Raw genomic sequence first — 19,685 nt, 5'->3', positions numbered from 1 at the left:
AGCAATATGTAGGTACTTCAAAACTTTTGACAGTCTAGCTTTAATTGATTGGGTTATTTTAAAATTATTCAAACAAAAATAGTATTGTTGAGGGATTTTATGTGGGAAAAGTACATAATTGCCAGTACTATTACCCTATGAAGAGAGTCACTTTAAAAATACACAAAATAGGGGCACCTGGGTGGCTCAGTGGGTTGAGTCTCTGCCTTCGGCTCAGGTTATGATCTCAGGGTCCTGGGATCCAGCCCCATATCGGGTTCTCTGCTCAGCAGGGAGCCTGCTTCCTCCTCTCTCTCTCTCTCTGCCTGCCTCTCTGCCTACTTGTGATCTGTCAAATAAATAAAATCTTTTAAAAAAATACACAAAATAGGGGCACCTGGGTTGCTCAGTGGGATAAGCCTCTGCCTTTGGCTCAGGTCATGATCTCAAGGTCCTGAGATCCAGCTCCACATTGGGTTCTCTGCTCAGCAGGGAGCCTACTCCCCCCACCCCCCACCCTGCCTACCTACTTGTGATCTCTCTCTCTCTGTGTCAAATTAATAAATAAAATCCTTTAAAAAATATGCAAAATATACTTGCTTGGTAATTATTAGTTGCCTTGACCTAATTGAAAGACTTAAAAAATGAATTCACTATTGGTTTATTACTATATATATATATATATATATATATTCCAAATATGTTTAATCCTGTACTGGTGTTTCAGTGGGCCTGAGTTAGACGACAGGTAGTTAAAAATGAACAGAATACGCTTCCAGCTCAGACTTGCTTTTATTCTAGAACTTGTCACTTGTTCCATTGTAATTCCCAAGAACAGCTCTGGTCATATAGAATATTCATTTTTTCCATAATTTTTTTTCCCAGCAAAAACCAAGTGCATATAAAGCAAAGCATGTTAAATGTAAAACAAATGATCACAGCACAAAATAGCCATTCATAAAATTAGCCTCATTTCACTTTTTTTTTTCCTCACGAAATCCATTCTTTCCTAAATGTTCTGGTAAAGAGCAAACATTGTGGTGGCAGCAGCTGGCCAGGTGGGTTTTATAGGGTACTCAGGACTGTATTCACCAGCTGTACAAGAATTGAAGAGATGGACGAGAGTTTCTCATTCTATGAGGAGATAGGAGACATTCCTAGGAAATTCTAATTCTAACTGCTTTTTCTTCAACTGCCCCATCTGAGATGTAGATGTGATGAAAATCATGACAAAAATCTTCTTTAAGCAGATATAGCATCATATTGCTATCTGAACCATCCAGAGCTCTCGAAGAAAAGATTCCGTCAGCTTTTCCTGGTCAGTTGTCCAAGTTCTCGGAAGAGATGAAATCATTCCTAGTTTCTCAGTTATGCTTATTGATGTCTTCACTCAGAAAAGTCTCCCTTTCAGATTTGAAGCAGAACAAATTTAGCATGTTATTAGCCAATTGGTTTCATGAAAAGTTCTTGCCCCTCACCACTCCACTTCTGACAGATGATTTGTAATTTCTGGTTAGAATGCCAGTGGAATGATCTTCATTTTCTGCTATGATCATCTTGAGTCCTCACCATCTGCAAAATATAAAAATATAAATTGTTCTTAAAGTCACCGGATTTGTTTATTATGTTTGCTCTAGACTCAACTCCTCTTTTGCCACATATGAATTGAACACACATAGTTTGCTGCTTTCAAGAGTCAAAATAAAAGGGTGATGTGATGATCTATACAAATGAGCAACATATAAGTAGAACTATAAATGTGATTCTTCCTGGGAAAAGTTGGTACCTTCATCATCTGAAATTCTACACTTAGCACATTCAGTGGCTGGTATCACTGCTTCAGAGCAGGAAGGAATGTGCAGAGCAAGGACTCTGCCCAGAATCCTTCTAATCTTCTTTTTTAGCATTAATTTCTAGGACAAAATGCCTTCCTTTCTTGTCCTTCTTCCCTCCTCCTCCCTAACCACCCTCGTGTGAGCTTTCACTTTAGCATCAACACCTACTATTCTTAGGAGGGCTGCTGTCCCACCACTGGAGTGGTTTCCATCACCTGCATCATGAGTGCCTGGGAAGTCACAGCCCCTGACCTGTTGATGATCTACCAAGAGAGTGAGAAAGCCCGACTCTTTTGTTCAGGTCAGGATGACTCCGCAGTATAACTCAACATGCTGGAGTATCTGCGTGTAGCAAGCTAAAGCTGTACTTGATGGTACTTTGCCTGAGATGACACCCTTGCTTGTCTTCCACTTCTTCCCTCTCATGCTTCTTCCATTCCCTTTTAGTTTCTCCTGTGAGTGAGTGCCATCTCCATAAATCGCAAGTACACAAATCCTCACTGCAGGGTCAGCTCCAGGGAACCTGGCCCAAGGCAGGATGTGAGAGATGATCCCATGTACTTATCTTCAGACTTACTTACATACCCATCCCAAAGGAAACAGTCATGTACACTTGCCGTGCATATTTTAAAGTTAACATCTAATTATTTTTTTCATTATGAGTTTAAGCATTTGAAAAGGATATAATTTGTGACATAGTGTAAAAACTCACATTTAGAAATAAAACTGCCACCTTTTTCTTTTAATTTACTCAATAGAGTATATATAGCACAAGGATTTGATAGCACCCATTTTCCATTGAAAATATATGTAAACATGCTCATGCTTCAAAGTCAGATATTTTGTAGTGTTTCTTTTTCTCCTTAAACATGTATTTCCATTCCACTTCCCACACAGAATTTCATTTAATTGTAATATATTTACATGCTTTAAAATCTTTTGTTTGCCTAATCATAAATCTTTGCATCAAAAAATATATTTAAGCACGTGATTTTTATTTCCTATAACTATAAGCTTCTATGTGTTAACATTTTCTGATGGAATACCATTACAATTTATCAAAACAGCATATATATTTAAATTTTGGTAATTCTATCAAAACAAAAGTCAAAAATTTTATTGGAAATGCATTTCTTATTGAGATGGATAGTTTTTAGCTATTACTTTTACTTACTAGTACAATTTACTGCTAGAGTGATGCAATTTCTTTTAAAGATTTTATTTATTTATGATAGAGATCACAAGTAGTCAGAGAGGCAGGCAAGGAGAGAGAGGAGGAAGCAGGCTCTCTGTGGATCAGAGAGCTCAATGTGGGGCTCGATCCCAGGACCCTGGGATCATGACCCAAGTTGAAGGCAGAGGCTTTAACCCATAGAGCCACCCAGGCACCCCAAGTGATGCAAAATTTAATATTAATTCTATTAATATTTATTGTTATAGTTTTAAGCACTGATAAATATTGTTTACATAGACAGATGGGTTTTGAAGGAATTTAGGCTTTAACCCATTGAGCCACCCAGGCACCCCAAGTGATGCAAAATTTAATATTAATTCTATTAATATTTATTGTTATAGTTTTAAGCACTGATAAATATTGTTTACATAGACAGATGGGTTTTGAAGGAATTTTATTATAGCAATACCAAACAATTCTTTGAATTCTGAGTTATGTGCCCAAAACTACCCAGTAATCTTTCAAAAAGCTTTTATTTACAAAAGAATCTGTTACCCTGTCACTGGATGACATTTTCTCACTTCTGGGAAATGCACCCAAAAACACTTCATTGAACTTATCAAATGGCTATTAATAATACTAGTTAGTTATTCTTTCACTTACAGGTATGGTGTTTAACCTGAGACACTAAAATGTGGCTGGAAAATCTTAATATTGATAAATAAAGCACACTTCACATGTATGCTATTACTGTATTTTTTGATAAAATAATATTTCTTATAATCTGTTTTATGTATTTTATCCTTCAGAATCTTTTTTTTTTTTTAAGATTTAATTTATTTATTTAACAGAGAGAGAGAGAGAGAGATTACAAGTAGGCAGAGCAGTGGACAGAGAGGGGAGGAAGCAGGCTCCCTGCTGAGCAGAGAAGCCCAATGTGGGGTTCTATCCCAGGACCCTGAGATCATGACCTGAGCCGAAGGCAGAGGCTTAACCCACTGAGCCACCCAGGTGCCCCTTTCCTTCAGAATCTTGAGGCTCCAACTTGGCTTATTCTCTTGATGGGACATATCCCCATATAGCCTAATTGGCAGAACTAGTCCTTACAGTAAAACCAATTAACATCGCTTTTTCATTTGGGAGATTTGGTCTTCCAACTGAAATAAGTATGTTACTGAGGGTCTCTGTGATGATGTCTTACTTATGATTCCATTCCAAGATAGGTAAATGATTAAGGTTTTTGTTATGATTTTTTTGGCCTGATGAAACAATGCCTGCTCTCCACTGATACTTCATTTATAGGCTCTCTGCTTTGTTCTCATGGATTTCTCCCTTTGAAGAGAGGTGTTTTTTGCCAAGATCGGGGAATGGAGCAGGCCAGATTATTAAATGAAACTTATCATCACTCCTACCGTCCTTACTCTATAGTATAACTGAATTCAAACATCAAAACATGAATTCAAATACCTTATTTCTAGCAACACATTTCTTCCTTAACAGAAACATGTACAGGATGGGAAAGAACTGAAGCCTTACCTGGCTTAAAGGAGGCCTACAGATCCAGTATTTAAAATGACTCTTTGACAACATGCTCCCCCCTCCTTACCTTGTGCCTCCCTAGGAGGGTTTACATTTGGGCAGAGCACAGAATCAGATTCAGAATGGCTGAGAGAGATGCCTAGCAGGCTTAATTGGAAGCAAATGCAACCCTTAATCTTGGGGTTGTGAGTCTGAGCCCCATGTTGGATATAGAGATTACTTAGGAATAAAATCTTAGGGGCACCTGGGTGGCTCAGTGGGTTAAGCCTCTGACTTCGGCTCAGGTCATGGGTTGTGGGATCAAGCCCCACATCGAGATACTTGCTTGGCGGGGAGCCTGCTTTCCCCTCTCTCTCTGCCTGCCTCTCTGCTTACTTGTGAGCTCTGTCAAATAAATAAATAAAATCTTAAAAAAAAAATCGTAAAAAAAAAAAAGGACGGTTGAGAAATATGCCTTTTTTTTTTTTTTTAAATGAGGTGGGGGACATTTGTAAAAGGGGATGCAGGAAAGGAGACCTTCCATGATTCCTCAAATAGAGACATTCTCAGGTAGACAGAGTCCTTTAAGACTAATTTTTAGGGGGCGCCTGTGTGAATCAGTGGGTTAAAGCCTCTGCCTTTGGCTCAGGTTATGATCCCAGGGTCCTGGGATGGAGTCCCACATCAGGCTGTCTGCTCAACAGGGAGCCTGCTTCCTCCTCTCTCTGTCTCTGCCTCTCTGCCTACTTGTCTGTCAAATAAATAAATAAAATATTAAAAAAAAAAGACTAATTTTTAGAAATCCATGCCCTGGGAAGTCTTTGTGTGCCCCTTAGTATGAAAAACACTGGCCTTCCCAAGCTCCTCATTACACAAATAAAAAAGCTGAAGACCAAGATAAAATTTGAGATCACAAAGCTAGTTGGTGACAGAACCAAAATTAGCATCCAAATCTCCTCATTCCTAATCTGGCATTCTTTCCACCATGGCCGTCAGCTCTAATGCCATTTGTCATCACCACTGTCATTATCATCATCATTTTAAATAATAGCTAACATGTATTAAGGTTTCACTCTATGTAAAGTGATATTTGAAGCAATTTACATTCATTTAAGGATCATATTACCCTACGATGTAGGCTCCATTATTCTGGCCATTTTACAGGTAGGGAAATGAAACCTCAGAAAGGCAAAATAATGGGCCTAGGATCATATGACCAGTAACTGCAGAAATAGGAGTCAAATCCATATCCTTATCCAGTGGCCCCTGGGTTCACTCTTTTAACTACTGTTTCCCAAACTGGTTTCTATAGAACACTAGTCCCTGATAAAAGATTCTGTGGTCATAATGGTTTGACAGTAGCCTCTCTCTCAGAAACACAGTGAAGATTAGCCCAATAAAGGCACTAAGAAGTCCTGCAAAAATGATACCTACTTATCAGTGTGTTACAAGAAAAATTTCTCCCAATTACCTATTAATATCTAACAAAAGGACTCCCATTAAAGAAGACTAATTTAGGCTCAGTATTTCTAACACTAGGTCAGTGGTTCTCAAACCCTGGCCTGCATCAGAATCATCTGGAGAGTCCCAACCCCAGAGTTTCTGATTCAGCAGGTCTTTGGTAGGATTCAAGGATCTGCATTTCCAATGACTTCCTAGATGATGCTGATGTTGATGGTCCAGGGACCACGCTTTGAGCAATACTCTTCTTGATGTTAGAAAAATAAAGACTAAGAAACAAGCCCTAATGTGGTATAATGGGAAAAGGAATGCAGTTGTTCTTCTTAAAAATCCACATTAAAGCCTTGCAAATGTACATTAATGAGCAAAATAATCTGTACATTAAGTAGATGGATAGAATCTAAACATCAGAAAAATGAGTAGGTGAAAAGAAAAGCTCACTCTCTCTGGGAAAACAAAGATAAGCATAGCAAGATCAACATATAAGGGCTGATCATCCTTCACAATGGATTATTTTTAATTGTCACATATATTACCAGACTTAGATCATTCATGTAAGATAATCCTAGCTGATTATATGCCAAGCACATTGTGTATTTTGACCTTCATATGTATCATCTCCAATCTTTCAACAATCCAGATAATGAATTTTTTTCAGATAAATATTTTATTATCTTTTTTCCATTGATTATATGTGTTCTAGAAACACAATTGTAGGGTATGTGTCTTTGTGACGAAATGGTATTGGACTAGGTGCTGTGAATATTCTTTGGTAAGACAATTTTAGATGTCTGCAACTTCCATTTCTTTATCTATAAAAAGATATAAGACAACTCAGTGATTTCTAAAGTCATTCCATTTTCAAATTCTAATCTTGCATGATTCCATTCCAAGAAAGAAGCCAAACTGACATTTCCTAAAGAGACTCAGACTGACTTCATGGAGAAGAGATGGCCAAATGTCACCCAATCAAGTTACTGGCTAGCACTCTCAGAGGGAAATGAGTAAAGACATCATCAACTTCTGGATGTAGGATATATAATTAAGTAGAAAAATGGAGAAAACTTCTGGAGGAAAGAAATTTTGGAGAATAATAACAAACAAAAAAGATCTCAGTAATGCTCACTTGATAATCCTTTTGAGTTACCAAACTTATCATTTTCACCTCAAGAGATTAAGTATTGAGATTAGGTAACAGGACTGATTGAATAGAAATTTATAGAAATGTTTTTCAAACTTATATGCATATTGGGATTGCTCTGGGGCTTCAAAAAAAAAAAAAATGTTGCCTGTGTCTCCCTCCCAGAGATCTAAGTGATGTAGAGTGTGGGCTGGACTGTGGAACTGTCAACAAATACCCAGGTCATTATAATCCATAGTCAAGCTTGGGCAATGCTGATTTATCAGGTTTCTTCCTGTAATTATGTTGTTAATTATATTCCCTGCTGTGGACTGTATTGTGTCCCCCCAAATTCAGATGTCGAAACCCTACATGACTATATTGGATATATGGCCTTTAAGAAGGTGACTAAGATTAAATGAGGTTTTAAGATGGAGACACAATCTGATAAAAGTGGTGAACTTAGAAGAGGAAGTGGCTCTAGGACTGTCTTCACCATGTGAAAACAGAGCAAGAAAGTGGCTGTCTGCCAGCCAGAAAGAGAGTTCTCATTAAAACCAAACTGGCTCTTGCCCTGACCTTGGTCTTCCCAGCCTCCAGAACCATGAAAAAATAAATTAGTGTTGTTTAAGTCCCCCAGTCTATGGTATTTTTTATGGTAGTCTGAGCTAAGATATTTCCTCTTACATCCACCTTCTCTATCTCAGATCTGATTCCTTTCTCCAGTATTGGGAAAGCACACTAAATCAGGACCTGCCAGACTAGAGTCAAGTCCTAGAAAGGTACTAAACCTATTTGAGCTTCAGTTTCTCCATCCAAACATGAGGGGTATTATTTCCTGTCTCTTACACAGGGTTTTGGAGAGAACTCAGTGGGATCATTTACATGAAATTACCTTCAAAGATAGTATGGCTCTGTACACAGGTGAGCTGCAGCTGGTACCTGCCACTTTTTCTCACTCAACCAGCCTCCCTTTCATCCCTTCCTTGATTTCCCTCTTGGGCACCCTCCTCAGTATGGTCTCTCAGCCCTCTGATCCTCAGTCATTTGGCCTCACCCTAACTCCCTGGTTCTCCCATCACTGCTTTCCTTTAGCACATGTCTGTTAGCAACAAATCCTCTTAGTTTTCCTTTATCTGGAAGTATCATTATTTTGTCTTCATTCTGGAGGGCTATGTTCACTGGATATAAAATTCTGTGTTCCGAGTCCTTTGATTTCAGTATGTGAAAGAAAAATATGTTTCACTATCTTTCAGCCTCCATGATTTCTTCTGAGAAATCTTCCATCATTTGAAGAATTGTTCCTTTCTTTTGTAATATGTAGATTTTTTTCTAGCTGCTTCGAGATTTTTCTTTATCTTTTGTTTTTAGCAGTTAATGATGTGTCTTGAGTGGGGTTTTAAACTCTGTAAAGTTATATCTTCTACTAATTTGGGAATTTTTTGTCCATGGTTTCCTCTAATATGTATTTTCTTCTGACTGAATCTAACTTTCTTTTCTTTCTACTTTCCTTCTAGAATGCCAATAGAACAAATGTTAGACCTTTTGATAATTTTTTACAAGTCTCTCAGGTTCTGTTCATTTTTAAAAATCCCTTTCAGATTATATAATTAATATATCTTCAAGTTCTTTGAGTCTTTCCTCTGTCATCCTCCTTCTGCTTTTGAGCCTGTCCATTAGTTGCATATAAAACCCAGTGCTCATCACTACACATTTCTGCTGAGAATACCTTTCTGTTCATTTCAGGTTGTTTGCCTTTATCTCATGGAGCATAGTTAACATAGCTGCTTCAATGGCTTTGTCTGTTGTCTTTTCCTTTGAGAATAGTTCACATCTCCTGGTTCCCTGTATGTTGCCTAGTTTTAGGTTTTATCAAGAACATTTTGACTATTATGTTGTATAGACTCTAAATCCTAATATGATACTGTGTAGAATTTTAAATTTTTTGTCAGCAGGCAATCAACCGGTAGGTTGCAAGTGCTGTATTACCTCCTATGAACAGTGGTTCTATCCTCAGTTTAATGTCCAAAGCCTTTGCTATCCTGTTCTGGGTCTTCCCCATCCATGCACAGCATAGTGGAGAGCCCAGGGCTTATGCAGCTCTCATAATTAGAATTAGAGGATCCCCTTCTCCAGTTCTCTTCTCTCTGGGGCTATCTATCCTACATGCTGGCCAACAGGGTTTCTCTTCCTAGTTCCTCTGGCCAGAAAAACAGGGTTTCTCTTTAATTTTAGCTAGCTAGCCTTCTACTCAGCTCCAAACTTTGCCTACTTTCAGAGCAAAACAGTGGGCAAAATAGTGAGAGGAGGGGTGTGTGGGTGGCTTGTTGGTTAAGCATCTACCTTTGGCTCAGGTCATGATTTTGGGGTCCTAGATTGACCCTTGCATCAGGCTCCCTGCTCAGTGGAGACCCTGCTTCTCCTTATTCTTCTGCCTCCTCCCCTGCTTGTATGCTTTCTCACTCTCTGTCAAATAAATAAGTAAAGTCTTCTAAAAAAAATTTTTTTTAAATGAGAGGAAAGAGAGGGGAAATGGGGATTTCTTCCACAACCTCTTACAAACAAGGGCCCCTTTCTTAGTTCTCTGTCCACAAACATGGGGTTTGTACTGAGTTTTAGCCTCCTGCCTTACTGCCATTACACAGTTCCAGGACTGGGGTCTGGCCTCAGGCCAAATCCACAAAAGGAAACAGAAAAGACAATGGGAAACTTTATAATATATCTGCTTTGTGTTTCTTTTCAGAGATTTCAGGAGATTGCTTTTTTGTGTTTTCTCCAGAGTTCTCAGTTGTGATCAGTGGGAGAGAGAGGCTATATGGGCTTAGTCCATCTTGACTGGAAACAGATATTTCATTGTATTTATATTTGATTTTTCTTTTCTTACACGTCCCTTCCCTTTCTATAGTTTTCTATATTTCCTCTATTCTCATCTCTCCTATTTTACTGATTCTGTTCAATATCTATATACTAGCTATGCCTATAATTATACCCATATCTAATACATATAGTGTAGATGTATATATGAAGTGTTGATATATATATTATATATTAGTATATATTACAATATTGTGTATTAATATAGTGATATATATTACATACTTAATATTGTACATACATACTGTATACATACATGGCATTTCATTATATAATCATACCAAATTTGATTTATCATACCTGCTATTGGGCATTTTTGTTTCCACTTTGGGACTACAAATAATGCTTTTATGGACATTCTAATACATGACTTTTGATGAATATAAATATTTTCTGTAAGGCATATACATTAAAGTTGATAGTCATAGTATATGTATATTTTCAGCTTTAGTAGACACCCAAGAATATTTATTTTAAAGTAATTTCCCATGTAGTTTTGATACACAACAAAAATTGTAAATAGCTTTTCTAGAGCCTACTATAGCTTCCTGTTCTCCATCTTCCATTTTTCCCTTTAACTCTAGGTCCAGAAACACCTCCTTACATTGCCTAGGAAGCTGCCCTCAGTCTCCAGAGAAGTCCACTCCAGACACTGGTTAGAAGCCCATATTTCAGAGCAGGAAAGCCTGGGTTGCTAAGGGAGAAGGTGAGGTTTGTTGCATAGCTCTCCCCCCACTGCATTTTGCACAAGGATGAAGGGCTCTGCTTGCTTAATCAGGACTTGTGTGGTCCTTTTTCTCATTCCATTCCCTGACCCCACAAACATCTATACCTACTTCCAGTTCTGGTTTTGTCAACACCATTGATTCCCTTTTTTTTTTGCCTTTCTGGAGTTGTGTCTTGTCTGCCTCCTCATTTTGGGAACCCCTTGCAACCCTAGATGATAGGCACCTCTATCCTGTCATTTCTACTTGTCCCAGTGAGTTCTCCTTGCTCATCTTCACTCAGCTTCCACCAGGGGAAATCCAAAGGTACTTCAGGGTCTTCGATTCTATTGTACCCAAGGTTACCTTTTTTATCTTGTTGTTTACCATCTGCTAGAGCTGGCATTTCTTCTGATTGTGCCTCTTTCTCATTGTTCACCAGCAGTTCTCCAGTTGAAAAGAGCAGGTATAACATCTGGATCAAATCAGTAGCAGTCTCAGAACCATTACTAGGACTGATCCCTAATACAAATGAATGCTGATCCTGGGAACCAAATTCATCAAACAGCTCACTGTTTCCTGTCTCTATTTTATACACCTCAGGAATATGGCTGAGGTGACAGAGAAAAGAGATGAAAAATATATTAGCCAAGTCCCTTTCAGAATTAAATGTAAATACAGGCAGATATAGAACAGCAATAAATTTTATGCACCTGCTTGGAGTAGTCCAAATGCAGTTTGTGCATGAAACCTGACTCAGGGGTATTTTTAAAAAAATATTCCAAAGGAAATTAGAACGTTGTAACAATGGTTTAGTACTCCAAAGCAATCTTATTTTCACCACTGAATTTTTATTGAGTATTTAGGGTTGTACTTTGCAAAATCGAACAGAAAAGAATCCTTTCTACTAGTCTTCATATGGGTTCTGTTTTTTAAATGGTGAATATTCTGGTTGCTTTTGCAATTTTTTTCTCTTTTTGTTTTTATTTTCCTCTAAGATTGTTATATCTAAAATTTGATGTTATAAGTTTTCTGTTTTGTTAGTACCCAATATTAGAGTGGTATTATATAAGGTATTACAAAGAACTTTTTTTTTTTTCCCATAAAAGCAACAGAAATGGAAACATGGTTCTTTTTAATATGGGTCATATTCTATCTGCTATTAACTCCAGATCTGTGCAGTCATTACAGACCAGGAGTATTTCACACACACACTCACACACACACACCCCTACATCCCAAGCAAACTTGCATCCTGAAAACTAAAGCACAGTTCATTTAAAATTATTTTTGTAAGGACTATTTCCAGCTGTAGTATTACCCAAACTGAATTTGCCAACTCACAATGCATTGTTTCCTGAGCCAACATTCTCTGGGTTGGGAGAGGTGATGTTAACACACTTGGGTCTCAGATCTGCAGGGGGATATTTGTTGATGGCACCTGGAGAAAGAGTGCGCTGGTTAATCTAAACTTTATCCTTCTATATTCTATCGCCCAGGTCAGTCATCTTCTCCTATGGTTATAGGTATCTTCAAGAGCAAATTAATTTTATAAAGTCCTTGGCAAAGTAGTCACCCTCTGACATTTGCAATATCTCACTGGCAAAGTCAATGAGATAAAGCAGTGATTGAGTCAAAAATTCTCAAGCTCTGTATGTCACAGGCTTGTGATACAATTCAAGGACATCTCTCCATCCCTTCTAAGATCTATTTCTCTTCCTCTAAATAGAAGAACTTTCCAGAAGACACATTGAGCTACTGAAATTGTCTGTCCTATTTATCTTAGGGTTGGAAGGAGGCATTTTTTTTTTTTTTGCAAGTAGTGAATCTGCTATGATACATATGAATCCAGAATTCCAAAATTTCTTAGGGTTACATGAGCCCTGGGGCTTTGTGCAGGGCAGCAAATCTGCATTTCTGTTAATTCTCTGGGAAACTTGCAGGAGCTGCAGGTAACTAATGTGGCCTCTGCCTCACTCCTAATCCCAGCACAGGCCAGAATTTGCTTGATGCCACAAGTTCTCAGGTATTCTACTATACTCACGTCTAAAATTGCAACTCACAGACAGAGGCTAGAGCAGTCACTCTCAAAGCCCCACTATAAAAAGACACCCTTAAGACCCTGCTTGGCTATGCCTGAGCCAGTTGTTTGGGACAAAGGCTCTGGAAGAAATTCATGCCCATGGCTCAAAAGAATTAAAGTCAAACCAAAGGTAATTTTCAATGAAAGATAAAACAGAAGTCCTTGGAGCAGTTGGAGAGTGATGGTAGTGGGATATTACTGATTATAGAAGTGTACTTCTTTTTGGGTACAGTATTGAAATATAGTTTAAAGAAGAGGAGCACAGCTCTGGGGTCAGAATGCATGGGGCTGAGTCTAGAATCTGCCAACTGTTAAACTGTAAACTTTTGGGCAATTTATTTAATGTCTCTGAACCTTTGTTTTCTCACCTGTAAAATGGAGATACTAGTACTTTCGTTTGAGGGCTGTACTGAGGACTAATGATATAATCCATTTAAAGAAGTTGCTACATAGTACCAAGTACATAGTAAACAGATAAGGGTTAAAAAACACTTTTTTGCCTATATGGTGGTTTTCTGGCAAAGACCTTGACAGTGTAGCAGTAAAGTTCAAGGTCAGTAAGGCCTGATATTTTTCTCTGGTTTTCTCACTGCCTCCTACTCACATCTTAGACTGTACCACTCTCCACTGAAGTAAGGAGTTATTACTAAGCCACCTAGTGGACTGTACACAGAGACATTAAATCTATTGCAAAAGCAATAGAAGAAAAAAGGTTTAATGACTTACGTCTGATTAAATGAACAAATGGCTTGACAAACTTGATGATATAGTTCAAATCTGGCTTGTGGATTCGGCCAAGCTGGACTAAGTGATGATCCAGTGGGTGGCTGGCTAATTCTTCTAATTCTTTGTCGTTGTGTATAGGACCAAAGGAAAATACAAATATGGTGTAGCCCTGACATTTGGCTCTCAGAGCTACATTTCTTAAGACTTCTTTGTCTAAGGGGTTGGTTTTGCCAGCAGATATAACAAAGATAACTTTGTTTTTCCTCAGGTTGGGCGTTCCTACAAATACATTATCAATTGTCCACTGCAGGGCATGGCCAATAAAAACATCTCCATTGAGTTGTTGAAAAGAGTCTTGGAGATGATGTTTCATTTGGTGTACATTGTTGTAAGTAACCAAATCAAATTCCAGGTAGACAGGGCATTCTTCACTGTTGGGCATATAGCCAGGAGGAGAATAGCTCACAACTGCCACTCTATCTCCTAACATGGAAGTCAGTGGGTAGGAGGCAACACGAAAATAATCAAGCACTGAGATTAGAAAAGCTTTCACTTCCTGAAACTCATCATTTCCTATTCTTTGGGAAGCATCTATGAGGAAAGCCACATCCATGTAATATTCTTGAAGAGAGGTATCTCCAGGTTCATTAGTAAGACCTGGTTCTTCTTTTCTGCCATGGTTTTCATGTCCTGCAATAGAATAGCTCAAGTCACTCTTTTCAGCAGAAGGCTAAATTTGGAACTGCTAGCCAAGGATGACCAAAAAACATCATGGGATTTTGCCATGTGCTATTCCCATACCCATGGCAGACATCATAAATCAATTATAATACTTATTCCCAGATGCATTCTCCAAATATGTTTCCATGCACTGCATGGGAAACCACCTGCATGCCATAGGTTCTGTCATGTGACAAAAAATGTATTTGCTAGCCTGTCTCAAATATTTGTCAAAGGACTGGTTGATCCTCTAGCTATTATCATATGTAAGTTGAGAAACATGTAACTATTTTTAGTGCACTCCATATGATTACGAAGTACACATTTGTATGAGATCTAATTATTATGCAGCCACTCTAAGAGAAAGGCATATATGTCAAAGTCATATTTATTGATGTTATAAACACATATACCTTTATACATATGTTCAAAATATGTACTATAGTGTGATGTCATGAGAGCAAATATAAATGCTGACTTTAGAATCCAAACTCTGTGTAAGACCTTAAATACTCTAAGATGCTGGTACCTAAAGTGCCAGTCCACAAAATGTTTATTGGCCCAGGACAAAATCAGGAGCTTGCACATGTTGTAAGTCATCCGCATTACTAAGCATACTGTTTAGATTAGCTGACTTTTTTTTTTTTTTTTTTTTTTTTGGTAGCAAGACTTTCTCAATGAATGAAATGGTGCCTTGATTTACATTCTGATGCTGATGTCTTATCTTGCTGCAGATCTGCCCTTCAAGTAGCACTGCTCTAAGCCTAAGGGATCATGAAACCATGTCCACAATAATGTTCATGTGGATGGTGACTGGTCAGTGAAGACACAACAGGAAATGTCAGCTCAGAAAGACAGGAAGTAGGTGGCCAATGTTCTTTTTTCTATGAAATAAGTATGTCTATAAACCTAATCAAGCAAGAAGATTTCTAATTGGCAAAATTTATTGATCCCCATCTGTGCTAAAACCCCATTATTCATGCTTTATATTTATTACTTTATTTACTCCTCACCATACTTACAAATAAATCAATTAACCTGTATTAATGCCATAAAATCTTAATAAAATAGGATGCCAAAAACAACCCCATGAATAATGCTATTAACAGGGCAAACGATCCATTATACCTTTGTAGCTCAAATAAATCTGAATTTCTAGGGTAAACTCCACATTATCTTTTTTATCTATTGTTGAATTTTGACAAATAAAAATTATATAAAAATAGTGAGATGTATAATGTAGTGTTTTGATATCACTACACCTTGCATAATGATTATGACAATCAAGCTAATATTATTAGATTTGGTTTACTTAAATTTTGTTTAGAATTTTTGCAACTACTAATGGGTATTTACCCCAAAGATACAGATGTAATGAAAAGAGGGGCCATCTGTACCCCAATGTTTATAGCAGCAATGGTCAAGGTTGCCAAACTGTGGAAAGAACCAAGATGCCCTTCAACAGACTAATGGATAAGGAATATGTGGACCATATACACTATGGAGTATTATGCATCCATCAGAAAGGATGAATACCCAACTTTTGTATCAACATGGACGGGACTGCAAGAGATTATGCTGAGTGAAATAAGTCAAGCAGAGAGAGTCAATTATCATATGGTTTCACTTATTTGTGGAGCATAACTAATAACATGGAGGACAAGGGGAGATGGAGAGGAGAAGGGAGTTGAGGGAAATTGGAAGGGGAGGTGAACCATGAGAGACTATGGACTCTGAAAAACAATCTGAGGGTTTTGAAGGGGTGGGGGGTGGGAGGTTGGGGGAGCCAGGTGGTGGGTATTAAGGAGGGCACGCACTGCATGGAGCACTGGGTGTGGTGCAAAAAACAATGAATTCTGTTACGCTGAAAAGAAATTTTAAAAAATTAAATTTAAAAAAAAGAATTTTTGAAGCTATGTTTATGAGGAATATTGGAGTGTACTTTCATTTGCATGTAAAGTCTTTGGTTTTGTTATCATGGCAATCTGGCCTTAAAGAATGAGCTGGAAAGAATTCCTTCCTCTCAGTTTTCTGTAAGAATCTGTGTAGAATTGGTATTATTTCTTCCTTAGGTATTTTATTTTATTTGCCACTGAAGTCTTGGAGGCTTGGAGTTTTCTATATGGGAAATTTTGAACTACAAATTCAATTTCTTTAATAGGTTTAGGGCTATTCTGGTTACTTTCTGAATGAGCTCTGGTAATTTGTGAACTGCAAGAAATTTGTCTATTTCACCCAAACTAATTTACAGGCAAAAAATTATTTATCATATTCGCTGATTACTCTTTTAATATCTGTTTCCTTTCTCATTTCTGATATTAGTAGTGTCTTCTTTTTTTTTCCTGGAGAGTTTGGCTGCAGGTTTATTGATTTTTATTGATATTCCCCCCCCAAAAAATCTGCTTTTGGTTTTACTGATTGTCTCTTTTCTGTTTCATTGAATTCTACTTTAATTATAGTACTTCCTTTCTTCTGCTGCTTACCCAGGTTCTCCTTTTTCTGTTTCTTAAGGTGAAAGTTGAAGTCATTGATTTGAAAACGTTCTTCTTTACCAACATAGGTATTTAATGCTATAGATGACCTTCTAAATCCTGCATTAGTGGAATCTCACAAATTCTGGCATATTGTGATTTTATTCGCATTCATCTCAAAATAGTTTCTAATTTCTCTTTTGATTTATTTTTGACCATAGATTATTTGGAAGCCTTTTATTTAGTTTCCAAATACTTAGGGATTTTTTGAAGATCTTTCAACTACTGATTTTTAATTTAATTCTGTTTTGGTCAGAGAATATAATCGGTATGACTTCAATCTCTTAAAATTTTGAGAATTGCTTTATGGCCCACAATATGACTTATTTTAGTAAGTGTTTCATATGTATTGAAAAGAATATGTATTCTGTTGTTTGCGGAGTGTTCTATAAATATCCATTAGGTGAGGTTAGTTGCTAATGTGGTTCAAGTCTTCCTACTGATTTTTTACCAAGTATTGAGAGAGGGTATTAGAACTCTGATGCCCTTTTCATTAAAAACAAACAAACAAACAAAAAAACACAAACTTTTTTCTCCCCAAGTTTTATTTTAGATAATTCCATTACTGCATCTTCAAGTTCACTGATTTTTTCTTTTACCAAATCTAATTTGTTATTAATCCCATCCAGTATATTGTTCTTCCTAGACATTGCAAATTTTATCTCTATAAATTCTATTTGAATCTTTTTGTAATATCTTTTTACCTCTACTTATCTCTACTTAACTTTTTCATGTATGAGATCTAGTTATAATAACTGCTTTAATACCTTTGCTAACTCTAACATCTGTGTCAGTTCTGGTTTGTTTTAGAGTAATTATGTTCTTGATTATGGTCAAGTTTTCATGCTTCTTTTTTTCCACAAATATTGTGAAATTTTCCTTTTTGGATGTGGAATACTTGTGTATTCTTACAAATATTTATGCTGTATGCAAACTATTTGATCCTTTTGGGTCATGCTATTATGATATGTTTGACTAGTCTAGAGCACTCCTTAATTTCAGGCTAAGTATTCCCCACTACTGAGACAAGACCTCCCTGAGTTTTCTTTCCAATACTGTATGAATTATGAGTTTTTCCAGGCTTTCTGGCAGGAAAAGGCACTGTTTGTGTCCCTCTATGAGCAACTGGCACTCTTCTATAATCTTTTCTGATGGTTCTTCTCCCAGACTCAGGGCATTTTATCACAGGCATGTGCCCTTACCAATCTACTGAATAATTGAGGGGACCCTTTGCAGATCTCTTGGGGTTCTCTCTCTGTGCAGCTCTTTCTTTTCTGGCATTTTGTCATGGGAACTCTGACCACCTTGGTCTCCCTAGATTCTCAGTTCTGTCTCATCTCAAGAAGTACATTGGGCTCTGTTTATAGCAGCAATGGCCACGGTTGCAAGCTGTGGAAAGAACCAAGATGCCTTCAGTGGACAAATGGATAAGGAAGATGTGGTCCATATACGCTATGGAGTATTATGCCTCCGTCAGAAAGGACGAATACCCAACTTTTGTATCAACATGGACGGGACTGCAAGAGATTATGCTGAGTGAAATAAGTCAAGCAGAGAGAGTCAATTATCATATGGTTTCACTTATTTGTGGAGCATAACTAATAACATGGAGGACAAGGGGAGATGGAGAGGAGAAGGGAGTTGAGGGAAATTGGAAGGGGAGGTGAACCATGAGAGACTATGGACTCTGAAAAACAATCTGAGGGTTTCAAGGGGCGAGGGTGGGAGGATGAGGGAACCAGGTGGTGGGTATTAGAAGGGCGTGGATTTCATGGAGCATGGTGCAAAAACAATGAATACTGTTACACTGAAAAGAAATAAAAAAATTTTAAAAAAAGGAAATAAAAAACCAAATATATTTTTCTTCAAAAAAAAAAAAAAAAGAAGAAGAAGAAGAAGAAGAAGTACATTGGTGTCTACACCAATTCTTTTTTCCTGCCCCATGGCAGTAAGCTGGGGCAATCATAGGGTTTACTTCATTTGTTTTTGTCTCTCAGGGATCCTTCTTTCATTTCTTGATGTCTATTGTCTTTCATTTCCTGATGTCTATTGTCTTGAAAACTATTGGTTCATGTGTGTTTGTGTGTAGAGATATAAATATATATCTAATAGGTGAGAACTAGCCATTTTGTTTGAGATGTTCCTATGTTCTCTTCCTTCTCACAAAAGGACTAAGAACTCATGATTTGTACATCAGATTCTTCCTTTATCAATACATCTGTAGTAACTGAATAGGATTTTGAATTTCCCAAGCAGGTATAAAATCTTTGGGCTTTTCATTCCCCATAGGAACCTACCTTTAAATTCTTTGAATTTTTTTTTATCCAGATAAAAGCCCCTGATTAAACTATTAGATATGAAATTGGAAGTGCAGACAAAAGTATTTATTTCATATTCCTCCTTGCTGTGACTGCTATGTACCATACTTTAGACCTAAAAAATCACCATCATAAACACTTCCAGAGTTCTTGGCTATAGTGTATTTGGCTATGAAGGTCAGTTAAATGGATATCTCTGTCATGTTGAAGTTTACAGTCCTGGAGATGTCTAACCACCACCTGCGCTGTCATCAGGATCTTTGTTTTCCAACTATAGCATTTTGGCTTCTTTAAAAAGAATAATCAACACACTTTGTTAAAACATGAGGAAAAGTATTTCATAAATGTTCTGATAGAAAAGGAGGATCGATTTATGTTAGTGAAATGTTTTTTCATGCATGCCCATATCAAAAGGTTTACTGCTTTTTCCCAATTTTCTCTTTATAACTGAGCAAAATCTCCATCTTTTTCCAAAGTACCCAGCAGAATTATTTTCTAAGGAGGCATATTTTCGCCCACAAAATCTGTAAAAATAGGCTCTCTTCCTACTTACAGGATTAGCATGAGAATCAAGAAGCTAAATGTAGATACTTATGGTTCGAAAACTCTAAAATTAGTCAAACACAAAGTATGATTATTCTA

General features: G+C 37.3%; 1 protein-coding gene across 1 annotated transcript in view; it reads right to left on the bottom strand.

The window, feature by feature from the left end:
• Window positions 1-752: 752 nt before the first annotated feature.
• COL6A5 (collagen type VI alpha 5 chain) overlaps window positions 753-19,685 on the bottom strand; it is a 149,299-nt gene continuing 130,366 nt past the window's right edge. The window contains exons 38-41 of the mRNA XM_059162583.1: window positions 13,475-14,164; window positions 12,010-12,106; window positions 11,032-11,276; window positions 753-1,551 (exon numbers count right to left, since the gene is read on the bottom strand). Of these exons, the coding sequence (XP_059018566.1) occupies window positions 1,532-1,551; window positions 11,032-11,276; window positions 12,010-12,106; window positions 13,475-14,164 (1,052 nt within the window). The 3' untranslated portion in view covers window positions 753-1,531. The remainder of the gene's footprint in view (window positions 1,552-11,031; window positions 11,277-12,009; window positions 12,107-13,474; window positions 14,165-19,685) is intronic.

Source organism: Mustela lutreola, chromosome 2 (genome assembly GCF_030435805.1).
Source record: "Mustela lutreola isolate mMusLut2 chromosome 2, mMusLut2.pri, whole genome shotgun sequence".
Classification (NCBI taxonomy): domain Eukaryota; kingdom Metazoa; phylum Chordata; class Mammalia; order Carnivora; family Mustelidae; genus Mustela; species Mustela lutreola.
Note: the sequence above shows the minus strand (reverse complement) of the source record. Positions and strands in the feature narration are given on the sequence as shown.